This window comes from Mustela putorius, unplaced genomic scaffold, assembly GCF_011764305.1.
Source record: "Mustela putorius furo isolate JIRA1106 unplaced genomic scaffold, ASM1176430v1.1 tig00000905_pilon_pilon_pilon, whole genome shotgun sequence".
Lineage (NCBI taxonomy): Eukaryota > Metazoa > Chordata > Mammalia > Carnivora > Mustelidae > Mustela > Mustela putorius.
In genome coordinates, this window is record NW_025421511.1 from 5,757,923 (window position 1) to 5,783,165 (window position 25,243).

The following is a 25,243-nucleotide window of genomic DNA, read 5'->3' on the forward strand; positions in this document are numbered from 1 at the left end:
TTAGAATGCGATCTGCTGCAGCCGCTCTGGAAAACAGCGTGGGGGTTCCTCAAGACATTAAAACTAGAGCTTCCCTATGACCCAGCAACTGAACTACTGGGTATTTACCCTGAAGATACAGATGTGGTGAAAAGAAGGGCACCTGCATCCCAATGTTCATAGCAGCAATGGCCACGGTCGCCAAACTGTGGAAGGAGCTGAGCTGCCCTTCAACAGACGAATGGATGAAGAAGATGTGGCCCATATACAGAACGGAGTACGACTCCGCCGTCAGAAAGGACGGATGCTCACCATTTGCATCGACATGGACGGGCTGGAGGAGATGGTGCTGAGGGAAGTCAGTCAAGCAGAGAGTCGATCATCATACGGGGTCCCTCCTACGAGGAGCGTAAGGAATAGCACGGAGGACCACAGGGGAAGAAATCAGAGGGGAGACAACCATGAGAGACTCTGGACTCCGGGAAACAAGCTGAGGGTTTCAGAAGGGAGGGCTCGGGGGTCGGGGTGCTGGGCATTAAGGAGACCCCGTGTGCGGTGAGCACCGGGCGTTCGGCGCAACGGAGGAATCCCTGACCTCTGCCTCTGAAACCAGGGACGGACTACATGTTGGCTCACTGAATTTAAATAAATAAATAAAAAGAATATCATCGAACTTTCTTTGCACTTTTGCTGACTTCTGAGAAAACAGTGTTAAAATGTATGTGGATAAAAGTGTAGACTTTTCAGCATAAAGCCAAAAAAATTAAGACTTTCATGGAAGAATTATGGGATTAACCATGCGGAGGTACAAAGCCTTCCTTTTGCTATTTGCAAGTGTGTTATCGACAGTAACGGGGTAAGTGGAGAACACATCTGCTGGGTGTGTTCTCAGTGTCTCTAGACATGGTTTCTCTCGGCCGAGACGTCTGTAAGTCAGGCTTGTCGCCGAGTGCAGGGCGAGGGAACGACCCCTGTACGGGTCCCCTCCCCAGACGGCCCCGTCTCACCACATGTCTGTGGCATAGGCAGGACGCTCCACCCACTGGGTCGCCCTCGCTGCGGGCAATTGGAGGAGACTCGGTGGTCCCGACCCTCACCGGAGGCTTTTCCGTCCATCTTGCCATGTCCGTTGGAGCGGGTGCAGGGCAGGAAAGCGTACGAAGCGTGGTCCCCAGTGAACATAGGGGCCAGGGCCTCCTGAGCTCAAGATCTTCTTCCTCAGGACCTCTGTTCTCGTGTCCTTGGGGGTTGGAGGGACAGACTCAGGAAGGGATCCCCTGCATGGACATCAGCGACAGATGAGAGAAGGAAGCCCAGGCAGGACCGATCACGTGGGTCGCAGGGGAACCAGCGCCTAACCAGCCTGGGGAATGGGGCGCTCCAGTCCCCGAGAGCTGAAGCACGGGGCACGGCTGTGCTGGCTGGTGGCGGCCGGGGCCTCCCCGTTGTGGGCGGGGCTGAGCCGCTGCAGGCACAGTAAGGCGCCTGCCTCCCTTGAGCCCGGCCGGGACTCCGCGCGTCAGGACCTGACAACGTGGCTCTTCTCAGTGCAACTCAAGAGAGTCTAAAACAACCATTAGCTAAATTCCGTAGTATTTATTAATTTCAAACTCATTTTAGTCTGTGCATTTCTGCATACATATGAAATCTGTAGCCTTAGTAAGTGTCCATTTCGTCTTAGTAGATAGAGAAACGGAGGATATTTCAACAACGAAATAAATCATGGGGGAAGGGTGCCATTGTTCTGGGATAAAACTCTTTGGTCTCTATAATTTTTTCCGAGTTCAAAATAACACGAGAAGTCACTCCAATAAAAAGTAAACATTACTTTTCTCAAAAAATTTAATTGCGGAACTATTTACAAGAGGTGAGTGTCAGCAATACAGAAATCAAGTGAGAGAGGCATCACCAGGCGTTACGGAGAGGACGGCGGGCGCGGTTTTCTCGGGGTCGGCGGGGCGGGGAGAGTCCCGGACACGGAGAAGGAAGGACCGAACGCGGCAGGGCCCGAAAGAAGCGGCCCACGTTCGGAGGAGGGTTACGGACGGAGGCAGGGAGCGCGGCGGCGGAGGGCATACATCGCACATTCACGTCCGGTGTCCTGCATGCGACCGAAGAGAACTTATCAAAAGAACTGTAAAAGCATGAGAAAGAGAATTACATAAAATAGTTTAATTCCGGGAAGGGACCTTTGTACAGATGTTGAATATTTGGCACTCTGTTCACCGTCATTGTTGATATGGTTTCGTATGTGTATATATTTATATATATTTATTTATATACTTTGTTTTTAAACTTTAACTAAACATCTAGTTTCCTGGTTCTAACATTCCTTGAATTTCTAGAGGAGGCATTGAGTTCAGTCCTTAGGCCACACCTGGGCATTTTGGCATGAAACATGGAGGCGGGTGGGTGAACGGGTCTCTCGACAAGAAGGCCTGTCCGAGAGCAAAGTGGCTTAGCGTTTGGAAATCAGAGTGAAGAGTAGCCTTGGGTTCGCGACGGGTGGTGGGGAGACCTCTGAGTTCAGCAAACCAGGGATGAGGTGGAGAGAGACACACGTGCTGAGCCCTTTTAACATGATTTGATCCTAACGTGGGAATGGCGGGGGCGGGGCGGGCGTGGTCGCGAACAGCGGACAGTGGGTGCGCGGCCTCCGGAAGGTGCCACCCCCACAGCCTCAATGCTTCCGTCGTGCGTTAGCGGAGGGTGGAGGGCACGGCCTAGGGAGACCACCGTCTCCTGGAGCGCGTCAGTCTGTCCTTCAGTCGGCACAGGATCGGGGCGCGTCTGTCGTCCGCATCCCCCCCCCCCCAAATACACGAGAGCTCGGACCCCACGCGCTCAGATTCGGAATGAGCACCCATGATGAAGAGTCACATAAAATCTAAGAAAGTAGGGTGGTAACCCTCCGTTACCGTAGTTCGTGGACATACAAAATGCTTTAAAAAGTAGGTTAGAGTATTAACTGCCATTTCCTCGGCCAAGAAGTCGTCTGTCACATGTCCAGGTTGACGCTCGACACGGTCTCTTGTTTTGCTGCTGGGTGAGAAGGCCGGGGTTAGGGGAGCAAATCAGGAGTGGATGGATGCTTCTCAACGCCGCGGGGTGGATATCAGGGTTATTTCTTGGGGTGTCCCCATGGACCACTTCCATGTTCTCGAAGACTGAGGGCAGGGGACGCCAGGCTGCGAGGGCAGCTTCACGACCTGCGGCGGTCCTGCCGGCCTGCCCCACTGCGTCCGGGCGAGCCCCGCCTCTGCGACCTTCATCCCCGCCTCCGTGACCTTCATCCCCACCGTGCTTCCCGGACTCTCTCCCTGCATCTAGGGTACAGCTGAGCCTGAGTGAGGGTGAAAAACCCACCGCCTAATTCTGGTTGGTGCTGGTCCTCTGAGATACTCATGAAGGGGCCTGACGCTGGCAAGCGTCGCACACCTGGCGGGGGGTGGTTGGCACCAGGGCCACGGCGGCTCACTCCTGCTCCCGAAGAGCTTGGAGGCCATTAGAGCCCACGTGGCCTCAGTCTTCACCATCGATCTGTGAGGGAGACAAGGGATAGCAGAGAGCCGACGTGAAGTTTCGTCTGGCTGATGTATGACCTGGAGCTGGGGCATGGGAACAGCCGGCTGGCCATTCATTTCCAGAACTTTCTGCAGCTGCTCTGCACCCAGGCATGGAGCAGGGGCGTGTGAGGCCCCCTTCTCCAGTGCTTCGCTCACTACCCACGCCGTCCTGACCGTCAGCATGGCCTGGGCCCCGGACCAGGCAGGTTGCCGAGTCAGGGGCGGCCAGGTTAGCCCTCAGCAGCCAACTACATTCTCCATCACCCCCACTCCTGCTTTTCTAATCTGTTTTCAAGGTTTGGACTCCTGTATTCGACCCAAACTTTCAAATAAAGTGTAAACAAATGCGCAGATTAAAACGAGAGAACCCGCAGGAAGTTCCAAAGGAGTCCAGGGTGGGCACCCTGGCCCGCAGCTACCTGATTAATAAGTTAAGTTTGCAATAGAAAGAAAAAGAAATCAGTGGTCAAGGCTTGAGAAGAAAGCAGCACATGGCAACAGGCGGAATTTAGCCATTTAGGCCCGATTCTGGGGGGAACAGAATCTGTGCTTGATGGCAAGAGCGTTCCAGTTTTCAGAAGGGGGGTCGAAGGCCGTTCCCGGGTGCCCTCCCGCAGGGGCGGCACACAGGCGGGACTTGTCCCGTGTCTGTGTTTCCTGTTGCTGGCCCCACGAGGAGGTTTGGTCCCCGCGCTCACGAACACCAGCCTGGACGCTGTTCAGCTTGGGGACGCACGGGCTCCTAAGCGTTTCCCCGATTTCGCCGCCGGACCTTCTGTCCACTAGGGCTCTGGGCACAGGGCTGGTGGCTCTTCCCGGCAGAAGGGGCTCAGCATGGTTGCCTCTCCCCTGAGATGCTCCATTGGCCTCCAAACCCTGGGCCACGAGACATCTGGCTTGACTGACAGTCTGGCAAAGACCACGACTCCCTGAGACCTCCCTCCTCGCCACCAGGGGTTCCGGCCCGAACCAGACAGCTGTCCTGACAGTTGTGCACTCCGCGGTCACCGTGCGGCGGCAGCGCCACAGCTCTCCGGAGATCCCGGCCCAGAGCGGGGTGGCGCAGGGGTGACTGTCGGGCCCGGTGACCGGTGGCCACACAGGGGAGCAGACACACAGCGGGGGGCTTGACGTGAGGCAGGGAGACGGTGCTCAGAAAGGCAAGTGGCCAGGTGAGGCAAACAGGGACGGGGACCGCGAGGCGAGGACGGCCGCCCCACGGCCGCGAGCCCTGCGACGGCTTGTCTTCCGATGGCACGTCTGGCTGCATCGGCGGGAGCCTGCACAACGGGCCCCTCCACTTTGCGGGTCACTGATTTTGTGGCTATGAGTGGTCTGGTTTGGCTTTTTTTGACAAGAGGGACCCTTAAATGTAATTTTTTCTCTAATGATACACTTTGCTCTTCAACGCTCTAGGAGTCTTTAGTACTGACCTTGAGGGGAGCACAGCCACGGCTCCTTCAAACAGAAATGGGAATTTTTGGTATCATCCCACAGTTCCATTCCTTACACCATGCGGGGACGGCGCCCCACGTTTGCTGAGAACGCCGTAACTGTCGTTTCGGGGCGCAACGCTTTCGTGGCACATGGTGAGGACGGGTGAGGCGGCGTGGGGGGGTTACATGGAAAGTGCTCTTGTGGACAGGTGACATTTGGCTTCTCTGGGTCTGGGGGACATCAGGATGCTGTTCCTCGTCCTCGTGTTTCGGTGTCGAGTCACCCGGAGCCTTCAGTGGGGCAACGTCAGCTCGTGGCCGTGAGCCATACCGTTTCCCACGCAGGGTCCCAACAGTCAGGCCGTGTCCTCCAGGAACGTAGCTACGGGGTGCACGGGAACCCTGAGATCCCTTCCGTGACGATGGCCACAGGGCACGGTGTGCGGGTGTCTCCTGCCATGCTCTCTGGCTGGCGCGGTCTTCACTGGAACCGTCTCCGCAGTGCGGTGACGGGTCGCACCGTGGCTCCGCAGGGTGTGGTGCCTGCAGGGCCTGGAGGAGGTTAGCTGCACTGACGCCCCATCCCAGACAGCTTTCCTGTTCTGGACGCGCACACCGAGCCCACGCGGCTCGCCACCGGCACTGCGGGGGACGTCACCCGTGCGAGAACTGGCGTATTGCACTTCGTCAGGGAGTGCGACAGGGCGGCCTGTCAGCGCCGGCGGCGGCTGCGCGTCCGTCACACGACCTTCTTTGGGACTTGGTGGACCACACCGGGGTTCGCACACGTCCCCCAGCGTGCATTAGCGGCTGCTGTTGAATTTAGTGGTAGGTTAATTTGCTCATCTCGGACGTTTTGGCCGAGACTTATGGGGGTTTTAAGATAAAAAATGAGGATATAACACGTAAAAAAAAAAAGCCAAATTCAGTGAAGACTTTCGTTGAAGTCAGGATCAGAGAATCTGGGACATAGAATAATTATTGTCTAGTTGTATAATTTGTTGTTCTATGTTTTGTACAAGCGCATGGAAACGGTCTGCCTGGGGACAGGTGCGCCGCTGGCCTCCGTGTGTGCGTCTTACGCTTCCTCTTACTTCTCTGGGTTGTTTCCAAAGAGCATTTCACCTGAAGTAATACGTCATTTTTAAGTCTAAAATGCCAATACTTGCGAGTATGCTTGTTTTTAACGAGTACAGTGATTGCAGGGAGAAGCATTTGACCCTTACTCAGTGTTTAGGTATTCACTCAGGTAGAAAAGAACGCTTTCAATTCTCTGGGGAAGGAGGGTGCATTGATACAAGAATATTTCAGGGATTTTTTTTTTTTGCATTTTTTCAAGGATATACATTCGTACTGATTTTTGCTTCCAAATATATTTTAAGGCTGTTTGGTAAAATATACCAGATACGAGGCTCAATTTACAGGGTTTGTACTTACAGGGCATTCTTAACTACTCAGCTTTAAAAAAGTAAAACTTTGAAGCTAAACATGCTTTAATACCAACTGTGCCCCCACGAACCCAAGCTTCTGGAATGTGGCGTGTGAGGGGAGGGAAGCCTGGGGGTGGCCGGGACCCCACTGGGTGCTGCCGACGCCAGCGGGCGAAGCGGGGATGGGTCAGGTAAAGTGCCGGTCGAGCCGAGGGAAAAGTGCTACAGCGGGTGAGCGGGGCTGCTCTGCACGGAGCTCCCAGGGCGGCGGGGAGGCCTGGGTTCGGGGCACGCGCCCGCCTCCAGGTGCCATCCTGCTTCTGCCTGGTGTGACGACGAGCGCGCCGAGCTCAGGGTCGGGCGGAGAAGCGCGACAGGCTCTTCCTCCGGAGACGTGTCGGAGCAGGGACACGAGAAGCACTGGAGGGACAGTCACCGCGCCTCCATCTGATCGCACCGACGGGGATCCTGTGCATTCGAATCCTTCCTGCTTTTCTCTGGTGCCAATCAGAATTCTTAAAACTACTCACTTTTCTTAGAGTCTACAGATGGGAATCCTATGTAACCTGTTTTTTCCTTCATCATGTTTAAAACAGGCAAGAAATAGATCCTTGACTTCAGCAATACTGCATAGGACAGAAGAATCCTGGAGAAATACGACTGTAAACTACATTTCTTCTTCACCACTTAAACCGAGACACTGACCACTCATTCATGGTTCTTGAACTTTGCACAACATCACAACTGTCATTCTAAACAAGCAGACTTTCGGGGGGTACCCTGGAGAGTGAATGACAGGACCGTTTGAGGATATATATACATCTGTAAAAAAATCACATGTACAGAGATGGGGACACGCAGAGCCGAGACTGTGTGATGTAAGCCACAAAGGAACAAGACCGACAGCCAGTTCGGTGTCAGAGGGCGACCGCGCCGCTGCGTTCCAGACGCCCGCCGGGACCACCAGCCGTTCGTCCGACTTCGCTCTCTCTTCATGTGTCGCTCCCTTGTGTGAATGGACAGGCAGCGGATTTTTGGATGGTGTAGACGCTGGGCTGGGCGTTTTGAATGGGTTCAGACGCAGAATCCCCTGGGTTTCTGGAGAACTGCATGGCAGGGAGCCAGGGGCCTGGAGACATGGCTTCTCGGCACCGGAGACTTGGCACAAGGACCCTGGCGACGGGTCAGCTGGGTTTGGGGAGAAGCGCCCCCAGGTGGAAGGGGGCAGATGGGTCTGTCTCTGCCGCCCTCCGAGCGGGAGCGTCTCCCCGGGGGTCGGTGAGACGGACCCACTCATTTTGCTATTTGTTACTCTGGCCTCTAGCTATCGCACGATTTATAAAAATAGAAATAACAAAATGTCAGCCGGGTTCCATCTCTCGAGGTGTTTCTTGTTATCCTCTGAGAACAGAGTGGCTCGGGGGGGTGTCCCCACGCGTCGCCGTCAGAGCTGACGGAGAGTCAGACCTTCCGGGGGAAGACGAAGAGGAGGAAGCTGTTCTCGCCGCGAGCTCGGCGAACCGCGGAGTCCAAGCATTCGTGTGCGCGGAACAGAACACGACGGGCGGCTTCGGCGGAGAAACGGGAGGGAAGTTAAAGGGCCGGTGAGAAACTGTACAAGCATTTTGTTACAAAGCAGAGGGAGGACGGTGGCCAGGGCCACGGCCGTCCCTAGAGACGCGTCTGGGCCTCGGGAATGTAGATCTCGATGCTGTCCGCGCGCTCCGAGGCCGAATTCTGGCGGAAGGACGCCGCCCTCTTGGCCGCCAGGAGCCGCCTCCGGGCCTCTTGACGCTGTCTGTCCGGCAGGTCCAGGGACTTTTCTCTCGTGATGGGAAACTTCCCTTTGGGGGGCTTCTTTGGTATCGGAGGGGGCACCTTTCTTTCTTCCTGAAAAGCATCACAAGTCAAGAGTGGAGCCATCAGAAGACAGCAGCACCTGCCCGTGCACCCGCCCCAGGCGGGGGTGACTATGAGTGGCCTGGGACACCCCTCGAGGGCCCAAATTGGCCTGGCCCCGGGGCCCACCCCGCGGCCTGGCCGCCTGCCCGGTGGCCCTGCCCATGATTTCTCACAGTCTTCCTCGGTGGGTACTGGGGTCTGGTGACGGCATCACACTTAAGGAACTCAAACCCGCCCCCGAACACTGCCTGTGTCCTTGGTCTCTGCTTTATTCGATATCGTGCCCAGAGCAGCGGACTCTGCCGTCATCGAGCATCGGCACACGCCTGCCATCCAAGGTCTCGAGCACCCGGGGCGTGTGGCAGACGACACCTGACACCCTGTCGCACGCTGCAGTCTTTTCTACGGACTCCGGATTCTAAGGGCCTTCCTGGAAACCATCTTACATGCGCCGCCATCAGCCAAATCCCTGTTAGGGCCCTAACACCCCCTGATGTTAACTAGATGGTGCACAGACGCACATGATTACTTCGTGTTCGTAAAGAAGTCACGAAAACAGGTGTATGCCTTTTCTAGAAGGCTCTGGGCCACAGTCGTGCAGCGCATGTGGTATGTAGCGCTTGTTACTATTCCAGAGACGCGTCTGTGTCCCTCACCCTGTGCGTCACTCACCGCACGCCCCAATGGGAAAGGCCGGGCTGTCGGCGGACGGTGCTGATGGCGGAGGGCTGACAGGGCTTTACGGAGTTGACTGGCCCCTTCCCAGGAAAGGGCGCCTGGCACAAGGCACCAGAACCCCTTTCTTGTCTGAGCAGACGCCTCATTGTTGGGGGGAACCCACCCCCTCTCTCCCTCCAGCCTCTACAGAAACCCAGAGGGGCCGGACTGTGGGTACGTTGTGCGGAAGACACTCGGGGCAGACACCGGCGGCCAAATCTTCCGCGGCGTAGTGTCGGCTTTGGGAGGAAGCTTGCTTTGCTGTCTGACACTTTATTCCCACGACTTACTCTAAAATGGCTCAGACTGAGATGTTTTTAAAAAGCAGGGGGTGTGGTACGCGTGACTTGGTCAGCTGAGTGGCTGACTTCCAGCTTTGGCTCAGGCCACGATATCAGGGTTGTGGGATCTAGCCCTGAGCTGAGCTCCTCACTGGGTGTGGGATCGGCTTGGGATTCTCTCTCTCCCTCCCTTTCTGCCTCTCCCCAGATTAAAAAAAATGAAAATGGCTTGGACTAGAAGCAACACCGTCTTCCTGGCTCTCGGGCGGGCACCTGTGACGATGGGGTGACTGGTTCACTGAGACGTTCAGCTCTCTCGGAGGTTGGTTCCTGCGCCGGGCGCATGACCACTTAGCTCGTCTCTGCTCGGGAGCCTGGAGGAGGGGCTGCGGGAAATACACGGGAGCAGCTGTGGGGGGACTCGGCCGTGCACGGGGCTCTCAGCCTCCAGCGTCCCGGGGTAGGGAGGGCTGACCAGGTGGCCGCAGATCTACAGAATGGACTCGCTCAAGAAACACAAGCGTGGGGCCTCTGTGGTGTGAAAGAGCTGCCCATCGTCTACACTGGGGTGTCCGCCCCCAGCAAGAGACGGTCTTCAGCTAGGGCCGTTCCCTGCGTAGCTCAGGCAGGAGGGATGGCATCAGCTCAGTCATGAAGAGTGAGAACCATAGGAGGGTCCCTGCCTGCCTGCAGACTGCTGGCTGCGTTCTATTTTTAGTATTTTGTTAGACGCACATTCGCACCGCTGTCCTTGTGACCTTCACTCAAAACCAGAGCACTGATGAGACTTGCTGACCTATGCTGTACGGCTCACAGAGCGCCTATGGCTGCCTCCCACTGTCTGGGTGATTTGTCACGGTAAGCGGTGGTGTCGATGGCATCGAGCCCACAACTCCAGGACGGCGGGGGGCACCCTTGTGGGCTCGGCGCTGCTGTCAGCGACGGCTTCTGCCCGGGCTCCCCACATGGCCTCCATCCTGTACTGCAGCTACCGCCACGCCTTCCAGGCACGCTGGGTTCGTGTCATCATTTTATTTTGACAATGTCTATCTTGTGTTTACTTAGATCATCTTTAAAATGGGATAGGAAATCAGTGTTTACTGCTGGTTCAGACCCACATGTTAGTCCTCTGAAGATGAAATCCAAAGGGAAGATGTGACCCTAAGGGTTTAACTTCAATGGACACATTCAGGTACTGAAGGGAGAGGCTGCGAGATCGAGGGGGAGTTTATATCATCAAACCACTCACTAAAGCTTGAAATGTTTTCTTGGCTTCGGCAGGAGATAAGCAACTGAAACGTTTATCTCAACAGGAAGCAGTCACTGTGACCAGACCTGACACACCCCTGTGGAAAGCACCTGCGTGTGACCCCGACAAAGGTATGGTGAGGACAGATCAGAAAGCAGACCCGACACGAAGGGAGACTCTAGATCTGCTTGTGGTTTGGGGCTAAAGCCCAAGATTTCCAGCAAGAAAGAGACTAATCTCCGACACCCAGCCGGTGACTCCATCCCCCTCTGCACACACGTGCCCGGTGACGGCTTGTCGCAGGGTCGCTAACTGAGACTAGGAGCCCATGGCGTGGAGAGTGACTCCCACAGCCGGGCCGGGCCGGGGCGTGAGGATGCCGGGCAGAATTACCTTCCTTTCCGGCGACTCCACGACGTTCCAGCCGCCGAGCTTTAGCTGGTGCAGCTCGTCGAACTTCATGCTGACGTCCTCGACGGAGAGCTGCAGCATGTCCCAGTAGCCCGCCAGGTCCTGGGACGTGGGTCTCGGCATGGCGCTGGGGTCCTGCCAACACACGAGCACAGTTTACAGCCCACCCTTCCCCGCACGTACCTCTTAAGGCCTCGGGTCAGGGAGATGCCCGGCTAATTCAAACTCCAATACAAGTGTTGGATTGGGCTCACAAGGGCCCGGTAAGCTTGCACAGGTATTTGCCGACACACTGCACGTCCCCAAATATGGACAAGCTACAAAGTATGTGATCCCAGCTCTGTGACATTCTGGAGGATGAAACACTGTGGGGGCCGTAAAAGGATCAGAGATTGCCTGGGGCGGTGGGGAGGGACACGCGTGTGGGACACGGACATTTCAGGCAGGGAGACTTCTCTGCACGACACCATCACATCATGGTATGTTTGTCCAAACCCACAGAGTGCAGGACACCAGGAATGACCCTCATATGCGTCCTGGACTCTGGGTGACGGTGGCGTGTCCATGAAGCACATTCTGTCGGGGAAGCGGGTCATGTTGTAGGGGCGGGGGGATCTCTCTCCCTTCGCAGTTTTGCCGTGAACCTGAAGCCGCTCTCGAACAACAGCGCCCGTCAAAGAAGACACGTGCACTACGTTCATTCCTTGCTTCCTTTCGAAAATCCTTTCTAGGTGATGTTCAAAGTTTCCCGACACTGCGCAGTTCCTAAAAGCCACAAGGCAGCTGCGTCTTTGGTCTCCCTGGGGGGCTACGCAGACTGGTGCCCGGGACAGGGACACGTGTTCGGCGGCAGTGGTGAGGCTGGGCTTGGAGCCGGTTCTGTGCGCTCTGGCACATCTCGGCACTAAATCCCATGGCCAGCGCGGCTACACAGACGCGCCTGTGTTTGCTGTGCCCCTGCAGAGGGAGGATGGGGACACCTGTCCGAGGTAGGTGCACAGTGGATTCGCCAACAGGTCTCCCACGCATAGGGGAGGGGGACACCCGTCCGAGGTAGGTGCACAGTGGATTCGCCAACAGGTCCCCCACGCATAGGGGAGGGGGGCACCCGTCCGAGGTAGGTGCACAGTGGATTCGCCAACAGGTCCCCCACGCATAGGGGAGGGGGCACCCGTCCGAGGTAGGTGCACAGTGGATTCGCCAACAGGTCCCCCACGCATAGGGGAGAGGGGCACCCGTCCGAGGTAGGTGCACAGTGGATTCGCCAACAGGTCCCCCACGCATAGGGGAGGGGGACACCCGTCCGAGGTAGGTGCACAGTGGATTCGCCAACAGGTCCCCCACGCATAGGGGAGGGGGCACCCGTCCGAGGTAGGTGCACAGTGGATTCGCCAACAGGTCTCCCACGCATAGGGGAGGGGACACCCGTCCGAGGTAGGTGCACAGTGGATTCGCCAACAGGTCCCCCACGCAGAGCCGCACACCGTCCCAGGGCGCGGGCTGCATCCAAGTCAGACAGCTTTCCGAGAGGAGCGCTCCTCTGTCCGCCCACGTGCCGGCGCGCGCGAGGCTGGCTGCTTCGCACTGTACCTGCCTAGAGGCACAGGGCGCTGGGACCCCGGGTTAAGTGTGTGGGTGTTTCCGCGGGTGGTGTCTTTGATTCAGTGGCAGGCTATCTCAGATTCAACTGAGAAATTTTGGTGAATTTGCTTATAATGTGCAAATTTCATCTTACTCGTGAATTGTTCCCAGTAAGCTCCACGTCCTTTGCCTGTGTCAAAGGTCCGATGGACTAAGGTCCTTCGGGGCGGCCAGAGCCCCACGGTGCTGGAGGCTGGGCATCTCAGCTCAGGCCGGTGTGGACGCATCCTGGGGGGGCCCTTGTCCAGGTGGTCGATTTCTGGCTGTGTCACTTGGGGGTGGCCGCGGGCTCTGTGGGGTCCCTTCTGTAAAGACACTAACCCGTTCGTGGGGACTCTGCCCCAATGACCTCTTCACAGCCTGAAGGCTCCTCGCCCAACACCATGACCGTGGGGGACATAGTCAGTCCACATCACGCTGGTCAGACACCCTTATCAGAACGATCGCTCGGCCCCCAGCCTGCCGTGTGACCCGCCAGCAGCCTGTGTGGGTGAAGGTCGGGGGAGCGAGCTGTGTGTCCGCGGAGCCCGGGGGGATACTGGCATCAGTGAGGGGGACAGCCAGCCTCCAGGGACATGTCTTCATGGGGGCAGCTCCGTCCACCAGCCGTAGGGGGTTCGTCCCCTTGCGTGTGGGAGCCTGACTCAGCTGCTGCTCCTGAGGAAAAAGAGCACAGCCATGTGATAGCCGCGATCCAGCAGTGACGGTGATGGGGCTGGACCAGGACATGCCTGTGGCCATCGGGAAGGAAGGGGGCGGGAGGAGGCTTCTCACACCTGGGAGCACGTTCCGTCCGAACTTGAGTTTCGAAGGGGGCCTGTGGAAGTCTTCTGAACGAATTCACCAACCCGACGAGCCTTTGCTTTTTGTGGCGTTGGGAAGGGGGACACCTGTGCGCGTCTGCAGGAGGCGGCACAGTGACCCTGCCCATCTCTGAGGTCAGGTTGCTGGGCCCGGGTCACGTCCTCCAAGGGAAAAGCTAAGGAGGTGCTCCTAGCGAGATGCAGGCTCCCGGCATCCCAAGCGCGGACATTGCCCCGCTCGGCTGCCCTCGAGGCAGGGGTGCGGCTGTGTGCAGCTGCCGGGCACACCCAGGCCCCGTACCCTGTCCTCTGCCCTCTCCTGGGTGGGGACGGCTGCATGCCCGTGGGGAGCCGTACCACCCCTCCCCCAGCACCGCAACACAGTGCCGTCTTTCCCCGCTAAAGTCTCACTGGGTGGTTTGTTGGCTCGGCCGGCAGAGGCCCCCACAGCGTGGGCTCTGGCTCCCGTGTTCCCAGCTAACGTCCTCCAAAGGGCACTCTTCCCAGGCCAGCTGGGGATGCCGGGCTCCTGGTCCAGCCCGGAGGCCCGTGTTCTGTACGGGTGCAAGGGCCATTGCTTCCGCTCAGCTCTGCACCCCGTGACGCATCCAGTACCTGATGCCCTTGCCTCGGACATGCTGCTTTGCTCTCCATCCTGAATGTCCTGGGCTCTGGCATGTCTTCTGGGCTCATTTCTTGACGTGAAACTGGTCAGCCGCCTAAATCCTTGAGCTAATGACGCGGCATCTGCCTGCGCCCCAGGGTCTCTTCTCTGGCCAGGCCGCCTCAAACACCCACCCCTCCTGCGCCCCCTGCTGCCGGCTGGTTTGGGTGGGTGTTTTTTTCTCCCCCTCGGATCCTAGATAGAATCCAAAATAAAGGAAGCAGCCACACTCTGTATATTAGAGCTCAGAAAAGGACTTTTTGAAGGTTAGAATAAAATGCAATTGGGCATGTATAAGAAGCATGCAAAATATTAGGATGGATGATTAAAAAATCTAGTATTAGCTGCTTCTGGCACACAGGACATGGACAATTTATAAGTTCGAGTAACGTTTTTACATGTTTTTTTTTTTTCACTGCCTGTTGGGCGCGTTAGGTAGTGAGTTCCTAACGACGGTGAGTACCGATGCTTACCCAACTCAGGTGACACGTACAGAGTCGAGTAACTGCCTAAACCCATTCCTTTAAGGACAGTCATCAGACAGGGAGAAGCAGGACATGCTCCCCAACACCACAGCTGGGCACGTTGTGCCCGCACGTCTCTCTCAAGGTGCACGGACCCTTCCTGCCCCCACATCCTAATGAGGGTTATGATCTCCTGTCCCAGGAGACACGGAGGCCACTTTGTACATTTTGGGATGAACTCCAATGGGGTTAATTGGAAAATACTAGAGAAAACATATTTTTAAACAATCCTAATCAAGAGGGGTGAGTCGGCAGCTCTGATGCACTCTGCCTCCTTTGATGTGTGAGAACATTTGGTAAATTCACGTCTCCTTGCAACTTAAAACAACAAAACAAAGTCAAATGGTGAGCACCATCACTCCCATGGTGCACAGACTACTTGATTTTAACAAGTTTGCGCTCAAAGAAATCCACGAATGGATTTATAAAATAGTCTGTACAGTGATGTGGAAGCTCCTTAGTTCTTTCTACAAAAAAGTCACATGGATATGTGCTTTCATTAGACAAAGAGAACGCGTGTGCGCACGCGTGTGTACACAGATGCTGTAAGGAAGCGTCAACCTACATGTGGGTTTTCTTTCTCTTCGCTGTTCAGAACAGTCAGAGCCAAGTTTAAAGCCACCTGTGCTGTGTGTGTGTTCCTGTATAGTCCTTTCTGTCCTGACTGCGACACAGAAAGCCCCAATTATTCTACCGTCTCTCCCCAGTCTCTTTGAATGTCGCTGTTAACGCGCTGAGTCAAGCCACGCTCGTCGCGGTCTTTGTCCGGGACATTACGGCTGTTCTCATCCCGCCTCCCTCCTCGGGTCTTGGGCAAGTGGGCCGTGCAGCGGAAAGGCGCTCTAGGGCTCTGGGGGCTGTCCCCGCGCCGCCCCCAGCACTGCCTCACAGCGGCCTCTTCACCACCCCAAACCCCAACCCAGGACGTTGCTCGAATTTGCTCCCTGCTCTGCAGCCCCCAGGAGCCCCAGGAGCCTCCGGCAGGGCAGCGTGGAGACCCCGCCCCCTCGGCTGCCTCCAAGGGCCGAGCACACCTGAGATCTGCTCACCATGTTCTGCTGGCACAGCCAATAAAACTGCTGGAATTTCTGGGACATCAGAAGCTGCGCGCTCCCCACGGCACTCCTGATCTTACCGAGAACTGTGAACAGAACAAGCAAAACACGTTTAAAACTGGGTCAGCAGGAAACCAAAAGCAAGAGGGATGCACGAGGAGTCAAGTTCGAACGCCTGCGTGAGTCTGCCCCTTCCCTGAAGGTCAAAACTTCGAGTTTGCTGTGCGGGGCACGGCCACGGACTGAAGCGTTTTCCAGCTGGCCCGTGTCCGGGTTCGAGGGAAGGCACGACGTGTAAGTAGTCGCAGCTGGCTATGACGGTCGGCGCCGGGACCGGTGTGGTCTGGAAGGGTGGTCCGTCCCGCAGGAGGCTCTTCTCCTAGCGACGCTGCTCAGGGGAGCTAGACGGTGAGGCGCAGGTAGGAAGAGAAAAGACATCGAGTCCTGAACTTTATGGCCTCCACACAAATGAAGATGTTAATTCCTAATTTCTAGGAAATCACGTCGGATTCTGTGACCTCACTGGACTCATGGGAGTCATCTCTGGGGCTCTGGGAGCGTCTCACCCGGAGGGGGGAGCTGTGCCCGGAGAGGCTGCGGTGTGTTTGTGACCCGTCATCTCCCAGCCTTGGGCTCTGTCCAAGGTCCCGCCACCAGCCGTGGGGCCTCGTGGCAGCCAAGTCACTGTCACCACGCTGGGCTCCCCTCGCATTCGACTCGCCAACTGATTCCCCACGGACATTTGCAGTGACAATGCCCCCCCCCCCGACCATGACCCCACTGTGACATGACAAGAAGTCTCCAAACGATTTCTAAGTTGTATGACTTCAAGCAAACAAACGCCACTTTTTTAAAAAAAGTAACTGCTGTAGTTTTGTCCATGGAGAGGACTTAACACACTGAAGAAGTGTGGGGTGACGCTTTGGGATGGAGTTCGGGGGAACGCAAGCCTGTGTGTGTGACGTGCCGGGTCTCTGCCCCAGTCCTGTGACCTCTGGGTGGCTCCAACGCCTGCCGCCTCTGTCCCCCGTCCTCACACGGACCAGTCCTTGCCAGGCCTTAGCGCCATAATCATTTGGGAACTAATAGCTTTGGCGGATCCCAACTCAGAATACTCTAAAAGCATTTGGGAATCTGTGGGGACCCGTCTCCTGCCTCCATACCCTGAGCCCAGGCCCCCCTCCGTCCCTGAGACACAAATACAAGTTATGCACAGGGTTTCGGCAGACCGGCGTCGTGGAGCCGGAGCGGGTTACCCCCGCCGGCTCACTTCCGGCTGCCCCTCGGGGGGCCAGTGGCTGGGCCGTGACCTCGGGCCCTCCTGCCAGGAGCACCGCGGGAGCCTGTATTTGCTAATGGCAGGTGGGAGGCGGGTGCAGAGGGGCTGCTTCCCTGCAGAGGCGTCTGTCCTGGAAGGGGAGGCAGGAACCGCCCTCCTCCCATGCGGGCTGCGCCGACCCGCCATTGCTGGACTCCAGGCCTGCCTCAAGAAGAGCGCGCACCAGAGCTCGAGGTTCACCGAGGACGAGCTCGCGTCGCCAGCTTCCTGTCTCGAGGGCTGCCCTGACACTGCCCCTAGGGGGGCCTGTGCCGGTCTGCGGGGCACACACGACTGTCTAGGCCTTGTAGGTGTCCACAGAGGGGAAACTGAGTCTGGGGAGTAAACCCAGCTCCCCCCACGGCCCCCACCATTTCCCAAATGCAAGTGACTGTAACCGGCGGCCTCTAAGCGGAGCGTCTGGGAGACTCCTTCATTGTGTGTCGACCCGCGTGGAGAAGCCGAGTGCTCCCCAGCCACGCCCGCCGTCGCTGTGCTCCCCCCGGGGCCTCATGCTGGATGAGAGGGCCAGAGACCACGGTGGGGACAGGTCCCCACCCCATGTGACCAAGGGCTACGAAGCAGTGCGGACAGAAGTCCCAGGCGCGACCCCGTGGGGGGCCGGAGACGCGTTGTGGGCGCCAGCGGCCCCCGCAGGCAGGGGTGCCATTCCCTCGAAAGCGAGGTGCTGGCATCGGGCATACCGTGTCCTTAAAGTGATTTTCTCCAGAGTAAGACGATGGGCTTCAACGCTTCATTCGGTTTGTCTTGTTTTCTCATCTGCCTGTGAGGACCGCAGCTTGCGGCTCCCCGGAGTTCTGTTATGAACGATTTCTCACGCGCCGCTCACTGCAAATCAGCGACGAGTAGTTCGCCACGCGCGTGTTTATCTTCCTGAACGAGCTGAAGGTCACCGCAGCCAGTCGTCACCTGCCCTGTCCTGTGCCACCGTCACGTCCGCATCATTCCGAAGGAGGGAGGCATTCCCTCGTGTCTAATTCTGCACCGCTTCTCGAATATTAACAAGCTCAACACGCGAGGCTTTAATAAAAGTGAATACATCAGAAAACACTGGAGCATCCTTTCAGGCTTAAAAAATGTTTTCATGCTTCTGGATCCCCAGGCCCAGGTGTGTTCTGCCGATCTGTTTCCAGAGGGGCTTTCCTCCCCACAGACCCTCCTCCTCGATCGGATTTGCCAGGCAGCAGCGGGCCTGGGGTGGTGGTCAGGATCTGGGTTGGGGGGAGCTGCTGCAGGGGGAGGGGGAGGGTGCTGGGGCTCAGGACTGAGTCTGCCCTGAGGACAGGTGGGGGGCAGGTGCAGCATTAGGGCGGTGGGCAGCCATGGGGATGGGGGGGCAAGTGCTGGGATGCGGGGAGATGGGCAGGAGCAGGACGGGGGGCAGGAGCAGGACGGGGGGCAGGAGCAGGACGGGGGGCAGGAGCAGGACGGGGGTAGGTGCAGGACGGGGGGCAGGAGCAGGACGGGGGGGCAGGAGCAGGGACGGGGGGCAGGAGCAGGACGGGGGGCGGAGCTGGGATGGGGGGTGGTGCTGGGATGGGGGGCAGGTGCAGGACGGGGGGCAGGAGCAGGATGGGGGGCAGGAGCAGGACGGGGGGTAGCAGGCAGGACGGGGGGGGCAGGAGCAGGACGGGGGGGCAGGAGCAGGACGGGGGTAGGTGCAGGACGGGGGAAGAAGGTGCAGGGGGGGGGGGCAGGAGCAGGATGGGGGGCAGGAGCAGGACGGGGGGCAGGAGCAGCACGGGGGGGGGCGGAGCTGGGGACGGGGGGGGGGGTGCTGGGACGGGGGGGGAGGTGCTTTGCGGGGCAGGTGCAGGACGGGGGGCAGGTGCAGGACGGGGGGGCAGGAGCAGGACGGGGGGGGCAGGAGCAGGACGGGGGGCAGGTGCAGGGACGGGGGGGCAGGTGCAGGACGGGGGGCAGGTGCAGGACGGGGGGGCAGGAGCAGGACGGGGGGCAGGAGCAGGACGGGGGTAGGTGCAGGACGGGGGCAGGCAGGACGGGGGGTAGGTGCAGGACGGGGGGCAGGTGCAGGACGGGGGGGCAGGACGGGGGCAGAGACGACGGGGGGCAGGTGCAGGACGGGGGGCAGGAGCAGGACGGGGGGTAGGTGCAGGACGGGGGGCAGGAGCAGGACGAAGCAGGACGGGGGGGCAGGTGCAGGACGGGGGGGCAGGAGCAGGACGGGGGGCAGGAGCAGGACGGGGGGCAGGTGCAGGACGGGGGGGCAGGTGCAGGACGGGGGCAGGAGCAGGACGGGGGGCAGGTGCAGGTGCAGGACGGGGGGCAGGGGCAGGACGGGGGGCAGGTGACGGGGGGGGGGCAGGAGCAGGACGGGGGGGGCAGGTGCAGGACGGGGGCAGGGCAGGACGGGGGGCAGGAGCAGGACGGGGGGCAGGGTGCAGGACGGGGGGCAGGAGCAGGACGGCGGGGGAAGGCGGGGGGCAGGAGCAACGGGGGGCAGGTGCAGGACGGGGGCAGGGCACGGACGGGGCAGGAGGAGCAGGACGGGGCAGGAGCAGACGGGGGGCAGGAGCAGGACGGGGCAGGAGCAGCAGGACGGGGGGGCAGGAGCAGGACGGGGGCAGGAGCAGGACGGTGGGCAGGAGGAGGACGGGGGGGCAGAGCAGGACGGGGGGCAGGAGCAGGACGGGGGGGCAGGTGCACGGACGGGGGGCAGGAGCAGGACGGGGGGCAGGTTGCAGGACGGGGGGGGCTGCAGGACGGGGGGCAGGAGCAGGAGGACGGGCAGGAGCAGGACGGGGGGGCAGGTGCAGGACGGGGGGGCAGGAGCAGGGGCGGGGGGCAGGGCAGGAAGGGGGGCAGGGTGAGCAGGACGGGGGGCAGGTGCAGGATCTGGCAGGAGCAGGACGGGGGGAGGTTGCAGGACGGGGGGCTAGTGCAGGCACGGGGGCAGCAGCAGACGGGGGGGGCAGGAGCAGGACGGGGGGAGGTGCAGGACGGGGGGCAGGAGCAGGACGGGGGGGCAGGAGCAGGACGGGGGGCAGGTGCAGGACGGGGGGCAGGAGCAGGACGGGGGGGCAGGGCAGGACGGGGGGGGCAGGGCAGGACGGGGGGCTGAGCAGGGGGGGGGCAGGAGGGGACGGGGGCTCAGGCAGGACGGGGGGCAGTGAGCAGGACGGGGGAAGGGGGACGGGGGGGGGCAGGACGGCGGCAGCATTAGGACGGGGGGCGGGGATGCGGGGCAGACGGGGGGCATGGGGACGGGGGGGCAGGAGCAGGGGGGGGCAGGAGCAGGAAGGTGCAGGACTGGAGATGCGGGGGGGGCAGGATGGGGGGCAGGAGGGCAGGAGCAGGACGGGGGGCAGGAGCAGGACGGGGGGGGGCAGGACGGGGGGCAGGAGCAGGACGGGGGGCAGGAGCAGGACGGGGGGGGGGCAGGAGCAGGACGGGGGGCAGGTGCAGGTGCAGGACGGGGGGGGCAGGAGCAGGATGGGGGGGCAGGAGCAGGGACGGGGGGCAGGTGCAGGACGGGGGGGCAGGGCAGGACGGGGGGCAGGAGCAGGACGGTGGGGGGGCAGAAGCAGGACGGGGGTAGGAGGAGCACGGGGGGAGGTGCAGGACGGGGGGGTAGGTGGGGACGGGGGCAGGAGCAGGACGGGGGGCAGGTGCAGGACGGGGGGCAGGAGCAGGACGGGGGGCAGGAGCAGGACGGGGGTAGGTGCAGGACGGGGGGCAGGAGCAGGACGGGGGGCAGGAGCAGGACGGGGGGCAGGAGCAGGACGGGGGGCAGGTGCAGGACGGGGGGGGGCAGGAGGAGGGGGGGGCAGGTGCAGGACGGGGGGCAGGGGCAGGACGGGGGGCAGGAGCAGGACGGGGGTAGGTGCAGGACGGGGGGGCAGGGAGGACGGGGGGGCAGGAGCAGGACGGGGGGCAGGAGCAGGACGGGGGTAGGTGCAGGACGGGGGGGCAGGTGCAGGACGGGGGGCAGGAGCAGGACGGGGTACGTGTGAGCGGGTAGTTCAGGGGCGGATCGGTAGGTGCAGGGAGAAAGCTCGCGGGACAGAGTCAGAGCATCTCCTAGGAGGGGTGAGAGTACTTTCCCCTTCATTCGCATTTTGATCCCCAAACTGAACACGTTGCGGCCGGGCACAGGGATGATCTCGGTCGTGCAGTGCAGGGTTTGCGCGTGTGAACCCATCACCTGTAAGACTTGACGAAAAGATTTGGAGACACGGGTTTCGATCAGGCTGTCCTTCCGGAAGACATAGAAGCGATGACGAAAGTGCTCCTTGGTAGTGACCAGGTTCCCTCAGACGGTAATTAGGAGTCAGTCACTTTTATAAAACTTGGTTTTAGTCCCTAATTTTCATATTCTTCTTAAAATGTAGTTCAGCAGACATATTGACACAAAGCACTTCAGTTTATACCTTAACTCAGCACGGGTAGACGGCCGCGTGACGCGGGGTAGTCTGAAGGTGCAAGATGACCACGGCTCGGGAGACGGGGAACGTGGCGGAGAGGCCACGATGTGACTGCTAGCGGCGAGAGGGTCTGCCGCTGGGCGAGCGAGCCGGACAGTTCCACCCGGCACCTTTAATGCAAATAGCTTCCCGTAACTGCCGAGAATCGGAAGTGAAGAACTCCGCTTACTCTTTCCATGGTACTCCCCTAATGTTGTCACAGTCCCGACACTGGGTTTCCAGAGCCGCAGGGGAGCGTCCGTGCTCCCAGAACCTGGACTGAGGCGGAGCCGGGCGCGGCGCGGGCCTCGGACGCCCCAGGACGTTTGATTAGCTCCCTCGCTCCCTTTCATTCTTCATGCGTCCTCTAGAATTTCCAATTCTTTCTAAATCTGCTATGAAATGCCAGGACAACATTTGCACTTTCAGAAGCTGAAGTGGATTTTTGCAGAGTTTGCATTGCTCGAAAAGATCACGGGGCTGTTTAATCTCCTCTCGGGTCTCTCGGGCTCCCCCAGGACTGGTTTCTCCAACGGAACGGGCGCAGGAAAGTCGCTGTCTGCGCTGACGTCCCCCTGCAGGTCTCACGCGTCACCATTCTTGTGTTCATCGTGCGCACGTGTGTTTGCCCACTCCAGTGTCCCGTGGCCCTTTGGAGCCTGGCATGTGAGGGACACCCCCCCGGGCACCTTTCCGGGCTGCGCAGGAACCTGCAAGAAGCCCGTCGGGAGGCTGGCGGCGGCAGCTGCGCCGTCTGCCGGGCCCCAGGGCTGGGGCAGCCGCGGTCGTGTCGGATTCCGCAGTTTTCATTCCTCTGCTGACACGAGCTGTCCACAAAGCTCCAGACACGGGGCTTCTCTCCCGCCCCGGTCCTCCTGGTGCCCCCGCACCCAGCGTGGCTCTGAGCAAATGTCCCTCTTCCCCGTGCCTGCTGCGCTGTCTACGAGCTGGGCGTGGCCCCGTCTGGAGGTCACAGCTGGGAGCCCGGGGTCCCCCCGCCTCTGCCGGTAAAGGGAGACCCTCAGACGAGGGAATCGCTTAAGCCCCACTTGGGTTTAACGTAATGCAAAAGTCCCCACATATGAGTATAGTAATGGTTTCCAGTCCTTCTGGGACGGGTCTTCAATGACTTAACGAGAGGACGGCTGCACGGACATGACTAACTTGCACCGTATTTACGTGGGCTCCAGATGCTCTTCATCGACCACGCAGGGCCGAACGGGTCTCACTTCAGCCAATCAGTGCAGTGAGCCGCGACGATAAAACTAGTGTGGAAGAAATCAGTGCACGTGATGGGAGCTTCACTACTCGGAGCTCAGAGTTCTGCTTTAACAAGCCAGGTTAATGTAATCTGCTTTTAAAGGTGGCCTCACCGGTAACCTTCTGTTCTCAAAACGAGTGTAAGAATCAGAGCTGATTTTTTAACACTTCTTAGGGAAATACCTCACGTTGATTAATAGGGAGCCGGTTTCAGGTGCCAATGGCACAGAAGACCACAGCCAGAGTGTTGTGTCATCTTCGTCCACAAAAAACGCTCACACGTCTGCACAACTTCAGGAAAGAAATTAAGAAAATCACAGAAAGTCTCGAGTGCATCTACTCTCTGTTCTCTGCAGCCGAGTCTTCCAGCAAAGCCGTCATGTTTAGTCACGACCAGGACTGGGACAAGCGCACACAAAGCAAATCATTAGTTGAACTCTCCAGGCCTGGCAGGGGGATGCTGGGGGATGCTCCCAGGGTCCCACGTGAGGGCGACAGGAGGTCTGGGGGGTCAGATTCGAGCGTTTATGACGGTGTGACTGGAGCGTGACTGTCCCCGTCCCGGACGACCGCCACCTCGTTCCTCCTCCTGTTCCTGCTACGTCTCCGCGGCACAGCGCTGTGCCGGACACGGGTGGCGAACACAAGCGCGGCAAGCAGCCTCAGCACACCCAAGGGAGCAGAGACCTCCCACGACAGCAGAGGCGCGGCCCCCGGAAGATGCACAGCCATCCTGTCCTCTGAGGAATGCATGTCCCCGAGGGCAGGCAGGTGCCGAGTCCATGTCAAAGTGAAGTTCCTCTTAAGGAGCCTGGAGACAGGGGCTCCTGTCCGTGGAGGGGCTTCCCACATCCACCCCTCTGCTGCCCCTGCCGTGCAGGCAAATCCGACACCCCTTCGAGGCCCAGCATCATGCCACCGTCTCCACGAAGCCTTCCTGGGATTTCCGCTGGTGAAAGCATCTCACACTTGTGAGTTTCTTAAGCTCCTATCCGCATGTCTCCCAGTACATGGGGGCCGGGCATGTCTCCACTCGGTATACATAGTTCTGCCTTGGTCTCACTGATTCCGGGCATGGCAGTCTCTGTGTCTACACTGTTGGTCACTCCCCGTCAGCCTATGGTCTGTGGGTGGCAGCTGGCTCAGGCACGTACTCAGGAAGTATCTGTTGAATGTTTACAGCAACGAGAGAATCTAAGAAGATTCCAGAGCTTCAAGAAAGGTGTTTAGGGAAATGCAATTGAGGGCAGCAGAAATCCGCTTTCTGCTACAGCTCACTGACGAAGAACATGCTTTCCAGACGCGTCCGATGACGGCGGCCGGAGTCTGAGTACTGGATTTCCCATGAGGATGGACTCTCACGGCCGGTTGCGGTTGGGGTCACTGCTGGGCACTGAACGGAATTCTGTATAAAGTAGCTTTCCAGCACTGTTCCCAGAACTCTGCGGAATGCCCCGATGACAAGACACTCCTGACTGACCAGGACAGTGCGTCAGGGCTGGAGCCTTCCGACTGTTAGATCTTGTGTTTCGTTGGGAAGGAGTTTGCCTCTTTTCCCCCTTCGTCTCCGGCCAAGCCACGACGAGCAAGTCTCCCTTTTATCTGCCCAGGGATCCTGTCTGGAGCCCAAGCTGGTGCGGCAGACACCGGAGACCAGAACGGAGCAAGCGGCCAAGCACCGGGACTCGACATGCTCTATGCTAGGGCAGAAGGTAGTCCGCAAGAGCACAGACGGGAAGAGGCGATGCCGGGAGAGGGTGCCAGTAAAGGGACCGGGGGTCTGATAGCCTCCGGCAGCCCAGTGACGAAGCGTCGCTTTCAACAGGAGACCATCCTGACCTTGCCTCTCGACTCCCTTCCCGTACTCTGTGGCATCTGGAGGGAGATGCCAACCTCCTTAGGCCCGGGTGTCCTTATTGTTAGGATGGCGATGCTGCTCTCCAGGCACCCCAGTGCAGGGCGGTGAGCACTGAGCGAGCTGTGCAGAGACCCGCCCACAAGATCTGTCACGGGATTCGTGCTCAGGACGTCCTGGTGTAGGGCTCTCTTCTTTTAAAACAGTTTTAAAACTAACCCTTTTTAAACCAGGATTCTTGGAGAATAATATTACATTATAATAAAATAGCTACATTATTTTTAAGGGCGTGTTAAATATGCAAAATCACGGTCAGGTAACAAAAGCTCTGGGCCTCCTTCCACAACAGCAGCAGCAGTGTCTCCTGTTGTCCTGCCCACAAAGGGGGACCAAAACTTCGTGGGTGTGTGGGTGTGTCCTAAATGATGTAACACGAGATGACGAGAGACCACACGCACAGACACATGCGGAGCTAGAGCGGACAAGTTCGTCGGCTGCGGGGTTCTGCTGCGGGAGGGCGGGGACACGTCCGGGCTGACCACCCCGCGGGTCCGCCCGTCCAGCCCCGGAAGAATGCACACCGACCCCAGGCGCACAGCGGGAGCCCACAGCCTGACTCCGATTTCGCGTCAACTTCGACAATTTCCTTTCTCCGAGTTTTGTCTTTGGGATAAAGACTGGAAACCCTGCAGCAATGAAGCACTGGT

General features: G+C 59.0%; 1 protein-coding gene across 1 annotated transcript in view; it reads right to left on the minus strand.

The window, feature by feature from the left end:
* Window positions 1–1,803: 1,803 nt before the first annotated feature.
* Window positions 1,804–25,243, minus strand: part of DLGAP2 (DLG associated protein 2) — a 337,349-nt gene continuing 313,909 nt past the window's right edge. Inside the window, exons 11-13 of the mRNA XM_013063663.2 lie at window positions 15,653–15,744; window positions 10,954–11,106; window positions 1,804–8,301 (exon numbers count right to left, since the gene is read on the minus strand). Coding sequence (XP_012919117.2) covers window positions 8,083–8,301; window positions 10,954–11,106; window positions 15,653–15,744 — 464 coding nt within the window. The 3' untranslated portion in view covers window positions 1,804–8,082. The remainder of the gene's footprint in view (window positions 8,302–10,953; window positions 11,107–15,652; window positions 15,745–25,243) is intronic.